Genomic DNA, 14,966 nt, shown 5'->3' with positions numbered 1-14,966 from the left:
TTGTGAATGACGTATCCTGGTAATCTAAGCAATAAACTGTGGATTCTAAGAATTCTATTCTGTTCCTCTGAGGAGTGGGACTGTTCGGGTTAGTCAGTTTGTTTTGGGGGCAGGTGGTGTGGGTAAACTAACATTGCAATTCTGTCCCTCCTGAGGTGTTGAATAGCTTGGCCAAGGTAATCCAGCTAACAGGTAGCTAGCTTTAGATACCTTAAGAGCGAAATATAACTTTGACAGGGGATATTTACTTCTCTAAATTTTTTAAAGATTTATTTATTTATTTGAGAGAGAGAGAGAACACAAGCAGGGGGAGCAGCATGCAGAGGGAGAGGGAGAAGCAGGCTCCCCGCTGACCAAGGAGCCTGATGTGGGGCTCGATCCCAGGACCCAGGGATCATGACCTGAGCCAAAGGCAGACGCTTAACCGACTGAGCCACCCAGGCATCCCACTTCTCTAAATTTTCGTCTATGCTTAAAACTTCTACCCTAAAACAAGCACTCCCTTAACTTTGATTTGGGATTTCCCATCAAAGAGATGGGAAACCAGAACTTACAGTCCAGTCTGCAATGAGTGTTATTTGTTGTTACTGCTCTTTGCTTGTTACAGGCTTGTACCGTAGAGATTTGAGATGCCTCCTTCCAGCTGTGGGAGCACGGTAGTTCTCCAGCTCTGGGGGATGGAGTCTTGACCTGGGTCCCTGGATAGATGGAACAGCTTTACCATTGCCAGAAAAAATTCAAGACACCCTGTTAAATTTTAATATCAGTTTTTAAAAACCCATAAATTTTTAGTGTAAATTATTTGAGACGACTTACTGTAGATATAAGTGAAGACAGAGTGAATGAGAAAAGGCAGGGTTATCTATTCAGAGCTTGTGATAACTGTCATTTGCTTTATAGCAGAACCTCCGAGGCAGGCAGAGGAGTAGGGGAGCTTGGGGGGGAAATGGGGAGGCTTCGGGTGTGCCCTGATGGGAGCCTGGGTCCTGGGGAAGCTGGAAGAGGGCCACCTAGAAGTGGGATGTCTATGTGACTGGGTGGGGGGACATATTTGACTCTCTCTGGTTGGTCCTAAGTTGGAAGCAGGGACAAAAATTAGGGAAGCTGCCAATCATTAATCAAGTCCTGGCTCTTTGGGGCCAGTTGTTACGGAGGTTGTCGTCTGGCTGCCTGGACGGTCAGAAGAAGACAGCAGGCTGCCTTCCTGGGCCGGTTACTATGGATGAGGGCTTGGTTTCCTGGCAGGCTGTGGGTCAGAGTTCTACTTCTATATATGGTCTGACCACTGTCTGTATTTGCAGTCTCTCATTATATTATTTGGGACATACTTACACTAAGTATCTCTTCAGAGATGTCTCTCTGAGCACCCAGGAATGTCAGTCCAAAAGCGCAGAGTAGAAATGGGAGAGACCAGTGGCCACTGGGCTGGCTGGGTTCTGGCACTTTGCCCGGCGGTGCTGACCCTACAGTCTGGTGGAATGGGCACGTTGGTGCCCCCCCCCCCCATGTCACGCTGTCTCTGGCCAATGGAGTTGTCTTTGCTGATGGGCCAGAGGAGCTGAGGAATTAACACACCCCAGAGGCTGCCCTTCACCGTGGCTCATGCGAACTGGTGTGTCAGCACCCAGCTCTCACCTCTTTGGAGACAGTTTAAGCCCCAGTTGGCCCCAGGGGCTACCTACTCTTAGAGCATCCTTTATTGGCTTCCTTCTCTTCTCAATTCCTGACTTTGTCCCAGAGCCTGTTTCTGGGGAACCCAAAGTAATAAGACAGGTGGAGATAAGCTGACCCCAAATTGAGCTCCCTGGAAGTTTTAAATGTAGGGCATACTGAGCGAAGGGCTAGGACTGTGGACCAAGTAGAGACAAGAAGCAGCGGGGTGGTGAGCGTGGTGGCTGGCATCTCATGGGGCCCCAGGACTGAACCCGGGCTCACGTGGGGCTTGTACCCGACTGCTGAGGGGCTACTCTTCCCATTCCCCCAAGGCACAGCTGTGAATCTTCCTTACTTGCCAAGCACTTGATGATAGACACCATTCCGAGGTGACACCCACCTCTTTGTCCCTTGAAACGGAAGGAGCCTGACTGGCCTGGTGATATTTTGACAGATTTGTGGGGAGAGCCTCTTTCTCTGGGGAAGTGTGGGATGGCAGTTTTTCACTTCCGGGGATGATTTCACCCCTCCCACTCCCCTCCCCAGGACATTTGGTGGTGTTGGGGGGCGGGGAGCCCTGGCATCTGGTGGGCAGAGGCCAGGGATGCTGCTAACCATCCTACAACGCACAGGATGGCCCCACAACAAAGAATGACTCGGCCCCCAAATGTCAATAGTGTCAAGGCTGAGAAACCGCCTTCTGGTGAGCAGCCTTTGTGTTTCTTTCTGGTTCTTTCTGGGTTAGTTTCCCCAGGAGGTAACCTGCAAGTGGGGGCTTGCTCGGGCCAGGGCTGATCTTGCTTTGTCTGCGCCATCCATGGCTGAAGGAGAGAGCGGAGGAGGACCGGAGGAGAACGAGAGAGGCTGTTGTGGATGGAGCCTCGCGGGCCCCGGGCGCTGGAGCGGCTACTCCTGATGGGCACGGGCCACTGTCCTCCTGTCCCGGCTGTCACGGGTGCGGCCCGCGGGAGCGACCAGGCCAAAGCCGTGCAGGTTGTCAGATCCGGAGCCAGGACCCGGCCCCAGAACCCGGGCATGAAGGAGTCACCCGGGAGAAAGGGAGGTTGAAATGGAAACATGAACTACGTGTTTTTGTCAGATCCTCACCTTGGCTGCTACGGACATTTGTTGAGGGTGTGTGCATAGCCAAGGTTACATACCCCTGTGGGTCTTTCAGTCCTCACGGGCACCCCCTGAGGCTCATGCCATTATTCTCCTCTTTTTACAGATGGGGAAACTGAGGCAATGCCAGGTGAAGGGCTTAGCCAAGGTCATATGGTGGGTCAGCTGGGAGGGACTGGGGGCTAAACCCAAGCGGTCTGACCCCAGAGCCCAAGATCCTCACCGCCATGGTTATGGCCTTTCTAAATGCTGTCATACAAGGTCTCCCCAGCTAACTCCTGAAGGAGATTCATCGCACGGGCCTGTGGTTCATGCACGTGTTCCCCGACGGCAATGCAGCCGCGTGTGTGCCTCTTCTCGAAGCTGGGAGCATTACCTTATTCTTCAGGGGGCCTCACAGCCTGGCCCATTTTGGGCCCATCTCGGCACTGTGGCTCCAGAGTCTGGGCTCTTAGCTACTACCCATACTGAATACTATTTTAAAATAACTGAAGCATGACAAACCCTGTCTGGGGATATGCTCAAACGAGACAGGAAAATTCTATTGACATGTCACGTACTGAAACATGACTCCACAGAATTCCAAGGACGGCCTCTCCTGCCTGCCCCACTACCCCTTCCCTCTCCTTCCCGGGGTCCCTGCCAGCGCGACGGTTGGGAGCGTGGCTGACTCTCACTCCTCCTGGCATCTAGTGGCAGTGCTCACAACCTGCCCCCCCGTCCCTGCACCACCTGCTCTGCAGGCTGGGGCCCAGGAGAGGCGAGGGAGGCATGGGGGGGACTACATTCAAGGTGGTGCAAGTTCAGGTGGGCTCCTGAGAGCGAATGCCCCTCACCCTTTGCTCCCCGGCACCTCACTTGCCCCCCTGTATTCTTGACCTGCCTAAAAACACGAGCATGTCACTGTCTGCTTCAGTCCTTGCCCCCTCCCCCACGCCCGGGCCTGCAGAAGGAAGCAGGGGCTGTGAGTCATTTTCCTTGGTTAGAGAAGGAGGAAGAAGCCAATTGGGGAAGAAACAGAAGTGCTGGAGCTGAGTCTTACATTGGACAGGGCGATCCAGAACTGCTGTGGGGCCCAGGCTGCTCTGTGGTGACTGGGACTGCCGACAGGTCCCAGATGGAAAGGGGGGCTGGCCAGCGCTGCCCTGGGAGCTTTGGCCGGCTGCCGGCACAAGGACTTCCTCTTGTCCTTGAGGCCTGCTCCACTGCCTTAGGCAGTCTGAGCAGCTCTGGGCCGTGTAGCTCAAGCAACCCAGCTGGATCGCTGGCCTCAACTAATTCCCCCCAGCCTCCACTAGTTTCTCTGCCTCAACTAGTTCCCCCTCCCCCCGGACTCCACCAGTCCCCCTGGCCTCAACTAGCCCTTCCTTGGCTTCATCTAGCCCAGCTGCCTGCAGCCAGGCCCCTGTTGGCAAGGCTTTCCCATCCACCACCTGCCCCTCATTCCTAGGTCTCGTTCAGTCATTCTCTTGCCCACAGCTGGGGAGCTTTTTACCCACCACCCTCCAGGACATTCCTACAGTCCCAGAAGGCCCAACTCAGCACCTTCCCTCATCCCGACCTGGGCCTTTTCCCTCCAGCTTTCTCAGGGTGATCTCCCCAGGGCCCTCCCACACTGTCTGGCCTCCCAGAGAGAGGGAGAGGCTCCTGCTAATGTTTAGGGAAGCCTACACTGGACCACGCCCTGAGTCTCTGCGAGGTGAGCTCACGAATCTGCTCAACCACCCCACCACGCAGAAGGCGTCCTTCTCCCCATTTTAGAGACAAGGAGACCGATGTTCAGAAAAGCTAAGTGCCCAGTATGAGATTATACTTTTAGGAAATGAGAGACAAGACACTTAAACTCCATTCCGTCTGACCCCACAGCCCAGGATAGGCCACCCCTCCCCCTTGACGTCCACCTTCATAAGCGTGCTGGCTCCCAAGGCCCGGCACATGCCATCAACACCTATGTGGCTGAGGGAAGGACTGAGCTGGGCACACCCAGGGACTGGTCTGCAGTGACCTGAGAGAGGCGGTCAGCGCAGACCAGCCACCTAATCAGAGAACAGGAAACAACCTGCCAGCGCTGTTCTGGAACAGCGCGGATTTCCCAAAATGGGACCTTTTTGGGTGGGAGATGTCCTTCTTGGACGGTGGGTGGGGGCGTCTGTGGGGGTGAGACCAGGCATTTGCATTATAAAGGTCTCTTTCCACTGGAGTGCTGGCTGGGAGCTGCTCTCTGCTGCCTTGCAGAAAGCTTCGAGGCCTTCGGATGGCTGGATCTCCATGGAAATTAGTTTGCAAGGAGAAAGGAGCTATTTTGAGCACAAGCGAAGATGAGAACTTGTAGGCTGCGGTTAGGGAAGGTAGCAGTGGGAGAGAGCTTTTCTGAATGACTCACTAAGTTCCCTCCTATCGAGGTGGGGAAACAAATGGCATGGCAAGAAAACCGGAAACCCAGGGAAAAGGAGGAGCAGCAGGGCTGACCCCCTCCCTGGGGGAATGGGATGGAGCAGCGACAGCAGGTGCCCCCGGCCCCCCGCCTGTGCTGGGGGTGACCCGCCCTTAGGGAACATCCACCGAGATTACACCTTCCCGTCAGCATCAAATCTGCTGCATTCAACCAGCGTTCATGTAACCATGCAAAGGAGGAAAAATTTACTTAGAAAAAGGGGCTGCAGCAGCTTCTGCCATCTCAGAGGGTGACGGAATTCATCTTCGGGGCAGGGGGCACTTTTTTTTTTTAAAGATTTATTTATTTATTTATTTGAGGCAGAGAGAATGAGAGAGAGAGCACATGAGAGGGGGGAAGGTCAGAGGGAGAAGCGGGCTCCCCGCCGAGCAGGGAGCCCGATGCGGGACTCGATCCAGGGACTCCAGGATCATGACCTGAGCCGAAGGCAGTCGCTTAACCAACTGAGCCACCCAGGCGCCCAGGGGGGCACTTTTGTAGGAAAGCGTGTTAATCGATCCGCCTTCTCGCTTAGGGAGCCTGGGGAAGACTAGCTGACACAAAGCAAAGGAAAATTACCTAAGTGATAAAGAGGTGGGGGTTTCTGGGTCCCCATGTCATCCTCCCGTAGGAGGGGGGCGGCTGTTTGGGAGGCAGGATTGCAAGCACGGCAGACGCAGCAGAGAGAGCTCACCCCAAGAGTGGTGGCAGGCCGGAGCCCGGGGGAAGGGGGTCAGGGACCTCGAGGGGGGAAGGGGGGTGTGGGGCTGAGCAGCTGAGAGGACAAGGCTCTTACATTTCAGTTTCCAGTTCCAGACAACCTGGTGGGGCTGTGACCCATCATCTGACAGCCCGGTTGGTGCTCACACAGCCCGGGGTTGGGCTTGGAGGAAACCCATGAGGGGCACTGTACTTGCTCCGACCACTAGAACTCAGAGCAAAAGATGATGCAGAGCCCAAGGTGCACCTCACAGTGCTGGTCCTCAACTCAGTTCTCCTGGGAACCCTCAGAAATGGTGGGGAGGGTCTGGATGTCCATTCTGGGTGGGGGCTGTTACAGTAGCACCCAGGAGGCCACCCCATGCTGGCAGCCAGTGGGCTCCCCAGGAGCCCCAGGTATCGTGCCCAGGTCTTCAGCCGTGCGGTGATGGCTATGGGGGGGGGTGCCCAAGAGGATGTCTGGGTGTCTCCAGCTGTCCTTCCCCCCTGGCCCCTGGCCCAGCGAGGCAGAAGGCTGGTACCTGGGGACTCGGGTGTTCCTGTGTGAGGAGCAGGAAGTGCGCCTGCAGGGTGAGGGGGGCCCGCCTGAGTGCGGTGAGGAGCTGTGGTCACAGTGGGCTTTCAGCCTCACCCCTGCGTGTCCACAAGCCACACCGCTGCAGGGCAGTGAGTGGTTCGCTCCGTGGCTGCTAAACACACCAGTCCCTCAAGCTCTGCCCACAGTGCAGGCCTGGTGCCCGTGAAGCGGGGCAGAAGCTAAGCTGCCTGAGCTGGTGGGAACAGCAGCCTGGGCCGAAGTGCCCTGGAAGTGGGGCCCAGCAGCCCCCACACTGGCCGTCCGGGTGCGGGCCGCTCCCGGGCCTTCGGGCAGTACGTGTGGCTCCTGAGTGCCGGGAGCTGGAGGCCCACAACGTGGGTGTTGTTTACAGGTGTTCATTGTCTCTGGAGCTTAGCGACGAACACTTAGAAAAGCCAGGAGGAACGTGCGGCTGCAGGCCAGCAGGTGGTGGGGGTGGCGTGTGCGTGGGGGGGGGGTGATGACATCGGCTGAAGTTGGCTGGCCACAAGGTGCCTGGAGTCCATGAAGCCGGGTGGCCATTTACTGCTGTTCCTGGGCTATGCCAACTTGTAACCGGTTCCACGAAGTCCCCTCTAGTCAGGGGACCAGTCGGCCCAACACCACCACAAAAGTCAACAACCCCTCCTCCCCTCCTGCAGCTCTGCAGCCCCAACAGCCTAGAAGCGTCGTCTGCGGCTGAACGTCAGGAAAAAACTGCCACACAGCTGCGAGCTGAGTGAGAAAGGCACAATTTATTGGTCACGCAGACGGACACACACGGGGACGTGGGGTGCGTACCCATTCTCCTGCACTCACACTTCTGGATTTGGTTTCCTATGCTAATTCTGTATGTCAAAAAGCAACACAAGAAAAGACATCGCCAATCTACTCTCCTAGTAACCAAGGAAGCAGGGCCAAAAGCCACGGAGGTCAGAGAGAAATGCCTGCACTATTCTGAGAGCCGGAACCGAGAGGCTCACCTCCCTGGCAGCCAGGCAGGGGAGCTTGGCTTTCAGGAGCGACAGCAGAGACTCTTCTATGAGCACAATGAGATAAGTGTCGGGGGGTTCGGCTCCAACCGTGGCCTGGTGATGGCTACCCACCTAGAGGGGGGCCCGGGCACCTCTAGCATGAGTTGAAGCCAGATCTCTACCCTGGAGTAGGAGCTGATTTTCCTTCTCCTTCCGACTAAAGAACTGAGAAGACAGAGAGAGATCCCTTCTCTGGGCCAGCTCTGCTGCAGCCCGGGGCTTTAGCTAAAGCAGTTGGCATCACTGAAGCTAGACAAAGCCAGGTTTGTTGTACCCTAAGTGAACCACTCACTCTTCAGCTCCCTAAAGCCCAAGCCCTGTCTCACTCCAGCAAGGCACTGGCCTTAATTTTTAATGCTTTGTCCAAACCGCTCAGGGCACACATGTTCCGAACTGGGCGTCTGGAATGTGGTTTTGGTCAGCTGAAGAAGACTTAACTCATGTTTGTAAAGCACTTAGCACAGGACCTGGCATGTGGTGAGTGCTCCATACATGCAGCAATTATTATTATTAATATTATTATTATTATTTTATATCTCCACCTGCAAATCAGCGCTTTAGTTCCTTTCTTCAAAATGATGACCGGAACGAGGCTCATGGGTCCCAAGTACCAAGATCAAGCTGGGGGCCCAGGTACACTTTCTCTTCCACCCTTAGCACTTGGTGCCAAGTTTCGCAGTCAGGGCACTCTGCTGACCACACAGAAACTAGGCGCTCTCCTGAAAAACAGGAAGCCCTGCGCAGAAAGCTAGGTAGGAGGAGCCAGCAGAGGGTCCTGGGAGAAGGTCCGAGTGGCTTCATGCTGCTCCTCTGGGCTCCTGTCTTGGTGGCAGCTCACCAGGGGCTTTACTGTGGGACAAGAACAGAAGACCGTCAGTGCTGAATTCTCCACGAGGCCAGATCTAACTAAAGGTGCCAACGTCCCTACACGCCGTGGGCTAGATCAGGCTTCCTTCAACACGGTGGTGAAAAGAGCCAACACACTGTTCTAAGTATTTACCATACATTCCAATATATATGCACATAGGTCATATGCATATGTGGTAATTACAGTGTATGGGAAATAAACAATGTAGAACATATAGTTTATATGTAGGTTATAACATAGTAATAATATACAATAAAATTGCATCCTCCCTATAAACCTATGAGGCAGATTCCATTAATAGTCCCCTTTTTACAGATGAGTAAACAAAGGCTCAAGGCACAGAGCCAGGAGGTGGGAGAGCTGGGATTCAAACCCAAGACAGTCTGGTGCCAGAGGCAGTTCGTAAGCACTCTTAGTTTTGCTCAAAAAGAAATCTATTTTATAGGAAGGAAGGGGACAGTGTGTCTGAAGTCTCTAAAACACCGGGAAAATTTTAAGTACTAACACTGATGATGATGATAACGCAATGTAAACGATCTGGGCTCTTTTTATTTACGGAGCCCGGAGTTCCTACAGGGCAGACACAGGAGGGCTCGGAGTTTATCCCCAGCGCCTCATTTAATCCTTTCAGTGTAGGAGCAGGGCCTTCGGGGACAGACAGGCGTGGGTTCAAATCCTGGGATCTGAACGGGACCGGCTGTCGTTATCACACGCACGCACGCGCCCAGTGTAAGCCCCAGGGCGAACGGGGTGCCACGCGCATGCGCACGCGCATGTACCCCCCCCCCCCCGGGCCAGCGGGGCTCACGCGCACGTGCCCCCAGCGCACCTGCATGGCCGCCCGGCTGAGCGGCGCGTCCTCCGGCCGGTGCTTGCCGTGGTGGGGCAGCTCTGCGTTCTCGCGGTAGTCACGGCCCTTGGAGTGCTGCAGGTGCAGGACGGCGGGGCTCTTGACCGGGAGGGGCGGCCGCTGCGCCGCAGGGGGCGGGGGCGGGGCCTGCTGGCTCAGTTCGGACCTGGAGGGCTTGACGGGCCTCTTGGCGGGCACCTGGGCTTGGAGGCTGGCGGCGCCCTTGGCCTTCCCCTGGCTCTTGTCCCCGCCCGCCGGCCGGCCCTCGGCGGAGGACGAGCAGGTGAAGGAGCGGAGCCGGGGCGTGGGGCTGAGGAAGGGCGTGGGCGCCGGCTTGCCTGTCCCCTTGGTGCCCTCGGCCTCCTGGGCTTTGGGGAGCAGGATGCTGGGCGACAAGATTCCTGGGTCCGGGCAGGGCAGAGGCTCCTTCCTCAGCATTTTGGGCGATTCCTGCTCTTTCCTGGGAAGCAGCTTAGGGAAAGAACTCACAGACCCATAAAGCGGGTTCTCAAACATCTCGGGCTTGGTCAGCTGCGCATCCTCTTGAGGGGAAGGTTCTGCGGAGTTCTTGCCCAAGTCGCAGGGCCTGAGGGTGGCAGAGAGGAGACACAAAGAAGCACATTTGACGAATGGCTGCTTAATCCCGAGGGGGTTTTCTTTTGGGGTGATCAGAACGTGCGGAGCCAGATGGAGGTGGGGGTTGCCCAACTTTGTGATTGTACCGAGTGCCACTTAACTTCACTTTAAAATGGTTAATTTTGGAGCAGGGGGATGGGCAAGAAGGGTGATGAGTATTAAGGAGGGCACTTGTGTTAAGATAAGTGATGAATCACTAAATAACGACTCCTGAAACCAAAATTACACTGTTAACTAACTAGTATTTAAATTAAAAAGTGGGGGGGGGGGGAAGCATCTAATAGTGATTTTCCTGGAGTTTCATATAAAAGATTTCCTTCAATTTTGTTATGGGAATTTCACTTCAACTAAACAAAAATAGAGGATGGGAGGAGCAAGTACTGTGTTGCTCAAATGATGATCTCACAGGTAAGCCCACTCCTTGCCTGGACCGTTTCCACCATAAAAACTGTTCACACCAGAGCACTAGTGAGCAAGGGGGACTTCACTGAAGGACTCGTAGGAGAAAGGGAATAAGGAGCTCACTTACATGGCATGCCCAGTACCAAAATCACCTCTTCAGTCCTTGTCAGAGAAGCCTGCCCTCCATTGCCCCTGCCCCCTCGCAGCTGCCCAAAAGACCTCCTCTCCTGGACTCCCCTCGAAGGAATCCGCAGCCTCTATATTGTTTCTAGCAAATTCTATCCTGACTCTCAGGAGAACAGAAGCCTGCAGGGGACCAGACCCCCTCAGTGACCATGTGCTCTGTGAGGGCCCCAGCCCAAGGAGCCCCATTTAACAGACATGTAGGAGCCCCTCTATATGTGTGAGATGCTGTCCCAGGCACATGAGGGGGCCACGAACCAGACAAAATCTGTGCTCAGGGGCCCCATACTCCCAATTCACACGGTATTCTTCACACAGTCCTCTCCCTGGAGAGCTCCTGGTGAGCGTGCGTTCCTTCAGGTCCTCGCTTGGAGTGGGAAAGAAAAAATGGTGGTCATGCTGAAAATCTGAGGGAGCCTGGAGAGATGTGAGCCAGGGAGAGAAGCCAGTGGTGAGCCAACAGGCCTGACGCTGGGCAGCGCAGGGACTTCACGCTGCAACTCACAGGACATGAGACCTGCCTTTATTTTTGTGGTTCCTGAATTACTGCTGCTCGGAGGTGAGGTGATTTCCTGCTGAGCGAATTATAACCAGGAATGGGAACACGTTTTACTTTCTGGCCAACAGCGCAATCTCCTGGGGGAGTGTTCTGGCTTCTGCTTTCTACAGAAAAAAAGGGAAGCAGGTCCCTTGGAACCCACTGAAGTGTTCAGGTTGTGACGCCTCTTACTGATGGAATGTGTGCTGAAACACTCTTCCAAAGTTGCCAGCCTGCCGAGGCTAATCGACTCTTTAGGGAATAGGCGTGGGCTCAGGGGAGGGGAGGCGAGCCTCGGGGACATGCCAAAGGGGGCTTGACTGTAGACTCGCCTTTTTGCTCATTACTCTTTGGAAAGACCTAGAAGCAGCTGTATAACCAGAAATGTTGGGGCCTTGAACAAAGACTTTGGAAAGCTGCCCCTCCACCTCAGGCCACCCTCCGCACCCCTGTCTGGATCCTCAAAGATCTTTGCTATGAATTAGTGCAAGGAGGAAGGTGCAAGTAGGTCCAAGCGGCATTGACCAGAAGTTTCTAATGAAGAGTGAGAAGTAGGAAAGAAAAATGCATGGCCTGATTCCTGGCAGCTCCGTGACTGAGACAGGAGGATTTGGGGCAGCGCCAGGAAGAGGCCCCTGGGTCCAAGCATTTTGGTGATTCCAAAGCTCCTTCTCTGGGAAAAGAGCAGGGAGATGGAAGCAAGTTATCTCTTCTGAGAGGGAAATCCTGTCACTCCTAGAGAGGGGAAGTCTTGGTGGGGGTGGGGGAGACCGGGGAAAACCACGCAAAATTTAAAAAGCCCCTGACCACAGGTAACAAGAAACCAAGTGCCATAGGAGGCCATGGTTGTGGAATGAGTGCACCAGTATCCAGGGCACGGAGGTAATTCCTCTGGTAAAATAACCTCCCTTCTCAGATTCCAGTCTTCCTTTCTACAGCTTCGAATCTCACCCTGGGGGCCTCTTGCCTACGAATGTCCCCGCTCTGAGGCTGTCACCTGTGGAACCAGAGTCCCACTCAGGTCCACGCCATGTGCTGTGTGCAAGTTGTTCAGCACAGAGATACGCTGACTCTGGGAAGTTACAAGCATTTCACTTCAAGAATCTCCTTGTTCTTTGAGGTTGTTTACAGCTCCGTTTCCCAGGGCTGCCGAAGAGGCACCTCAGCACCCTCCGCACGGTGGTTTTTGTCCTCATTTTCCCAGGGGAGGAAATGGAGGCTGTTTCCCCTTCTGCCAAGCTTCTTTCGGAGCGACCGGAGTACAAAACCATTATCAACAACTCTGAAAGCTAGAGGCACCGAGACAGACAGGCGGAGGCTCGGGCAGGCCTCGTCATCAACCCTGTTCTACGCATCCTCCTCCCCTCCATTCGTCTGTGCCCCTCAGTCCACAGGAAACTTCAGCCAGGCCAGGTGCACAGAGGCCAAAGGCGGCATGAGAGAAGAATGATGCCTGGGTGGCTCAGTCGGTGAAGCGTCTGCCTTCAGCTTAGGTCATGATCCCGGGGTCCCCGCTCAGCCGGGAGCCTGCTTCTCCCTCTGACCCTCACCCTGCTCATGTTCTCTCTCTCGCTCGCAAATAAATTAAGAAATCTAAAAAAAAAAAAAAAAATGACATTTGACTGTGCTCCCTTCCCTGGCCCCTCCGACAAGACGGACACCAGCACTGAGGAACACAGTGACCTCACAGATGGGAAGCGAGGTCCAGAGCAGCCCCCCTGCAGTCATTCCAAAGACCGCCACCAAGGAAAGACGATGCTCATTATATTTGCTATATGTCCAATCACTGTTCATTGGGATCTGCACTTTTAATTTCCTGGTCACGCTGTGCTTACTGGAAAATTCACAGGGCTCCCTACGTGGCCTTTCCGCAAGGTGCTCACGGATGGGTTCACTTGGGATGCGGCACCCCGTGAGAAGGGGCTGTGGCTTTGGCTGCCCGGCCTGGGCCCCTCCCGGCTCCGTCCTGCCCTGACCGGTTCTAGATGCAGGGCGGCTTTCTCTGGGCTCCTGGCCTTTCCCCAAGTTTCTCGGCCAAACCCCTCCTCCTGCAGGCCACCTGCTCTCCTGCCCTTCGCACTCCCCCATGGCTACTGCATCTTCTGACTGGCCTCCCAAGGGGGGACGGAAAGGCTGTGGATGGGAACGGGAACCTTGTGGCTGAAAAGGCAGCGGAACTCAGAGCTGGGGAAGGAGGAAATCCCCACGTGTTCCTTGAGAGATTGCGTGAAGGTTCACCAGTTATAGAAACGTATTTTCCAATAAATGTAGTTTTTACGGGAAGTTGTTTTTGGTGGGGGGGCAGTATCTTTAATATCTTCTAATTTTTATTTTATTTTTTTTAAAGAATTTTATTTATTTATTTTGACAGAGACACAGCGAGAGAGGGAACACAAGCAGGGGGGAGTTGGAGAGGGAGAAGCAGGCTCCCCGTGGAGCAGGGAGCCAGATGCAGGGCTCGATTCCAGGACCCTGGAATCATGACCTGAGCTGAAGGCAGACACTTAACGACTGAGCCACCCAGGCGCTCCAGAAATCTTCTATTTTTTTTTTTTTTAAAGATTTTATTTATTTATCTGACAGAGAGAGACACAGCGAGAGAGGGAACACAAGCAGGGGGAGTGGGAGAGGGAGAAGCAGGCTTCCCGCGGAGCAGGGAGCCCGATGCGGGGCTCGATCCCAGGACCCTGGGATCATGACCTGAGCCGAAGGCAGACGCTTAACGACTGAGCCACCCAGGCGCCCGAAATCTTCTATTTTTTATCAAACTTATACCGAAGGGGTAGGACGTGGAGATTCCATAGGCATTTCTCGAGTGCCTGCTGTGTTCCAGGCCCCGAGGAGGAGTCGACGGTCACAGTGGACACACAACCCTACTACGCTCATGCAGCTTCTATTCTAGGGTCGGGTTCCCTGGTGGTGAAAACCCAGAGAAGGGAGAGGGCTTGATGAAGAGGACACTCACCTTGACTCCTGCGTCCTGGGGCAGGGGCCCCGCGTTGCTATCGAGGATGAAAACTTCTTCGGGGATACGGGTGGCTGGGAGGGTGGTGTTGGGGGACTCTCTCCCCTTCCGGGCCCCAGGGAGGAGTCCTTGAGCGGCTGGTCATAGCTCCAGGCTGTGGGCTGCTGGTCAGGGGACAGGGACTGCTTCATGTGCCCAAAGGGCACCACCCCCATGTAGTTGGGGTTGATTATTTCAGTGATGCTGGAGCTGCCACATGGAAGGACCCTGCAGGGGAGAGGCACCCTAAGTCACACCCCAAGGCTCCCTTCCCTCTTCCAGGTCAGCACCACACGAGGACAGTGTCCTTTGAGGTCCCCTGGGGCCCCCCAGGCCCTCTGCTACTCCTTCACTTTTTGGACAGTGGATTGATTGACTGATTGATTGATTGATACAACAAAATAGCTACTGGGTGCCTAGTAAGCCCCAGGCCTTGGGCCAGAAGGGAATGTGGGCGTGAACAAGGTGGCCCCGTCTCTGTTCTCATAGGACCCACATCAGACAGGAGAGAAAACAAGCAAGCACAGTGACTAGGAAACATGGTGCTCACACAGTGCTGAAGTCTGAAAGTAACCAAGGAGGCAGAGACAGACCAGCAGGAGGGCTGGGACCCATGGGGCACAGGGTGGCCAGAGAAGGCCTACCTGAGGAGGCAGATAAGGAAGGGAAGGGAGATGGGTGAGAATGGGCAAAGGCCCTGTTAGGAGGGGCTTGACCTGCTTCAGGAGAGTCTGAAGGCCTACGAGCAAGCGGGGAGAATGGATAAGAGGCTGGTGAGGCCAGGCTGAATGAGGAATGAAGGGCTCCATCTGGGATATGTCGGCTTGCACGTCTGTGTGAGGCATCAAACTGGAGACGGCCATGCAGGCACTTGGAAAGGTGAGTGGGAGGTCACAGAAGTCAAGGCTAGACCCTTGAATGTTGGGGGGGCGGTTAACCCAACACTGTGGAGGGGATGGCCTGGCC

At 54.9% G+C, this 14,966-nt stretch overlaps 1 protein-coding gene across 1 annotated transcript in view; it reads right to left on the bottom strand.

Moving 5' to 3' along the window:
* Nucleotides 1-7,225: 7,225 nt before the first annotated feature.
* INPP5D (inositol polyphosphate-5-phosphatase D) overlaps nucleotides 7,226-14,966 on the bottom strand; it is a 115,363-nt gene continuing 107,622 nt past the window's right edge. The window contains exons 25-27 of the mRNA XM_044913453.1: nucleotides 13,962-14,228; nucleotides 9,217-9,823; nucleotides 7,226-8,368 (exon numbers count right to left, since the gene is read on the bottom strand). Coding sequence (XP_044769388.1) covers nucleotides 8,366-8,368; nucleotides 9,217-9,823; nucleotides 13,962-14,228 — 877 coding nt within the window. The 3' untranslated portion in view covers nucleotides 7,226-8,365. The remainder of the gene's footprint in view (nucleotides 8,369-9,216; nucleotides 9,824-13,961; nucleotides 14,229-14,966) is intronic.

Source organism: Neomonachus schauinslandi, chromosome 3 (assembly GCF_002201575.2).
Source record: "Neomonachus schauinslandi chromosome 3, ASM220157v2, whole genome shotgun sequence".
NCBI classification, from domain to species: Eukaryota; Metazoa; Chordata; class Mammalia; order Carnivora; family Phocidae; genus Neomonachus; species Neomonachus schauinslandi.
The sequence above is the reverse complement of the archived record's forward strand: the minus strand, read 5'-3'. Positions and strand labels throughout refer to the sequence as shown.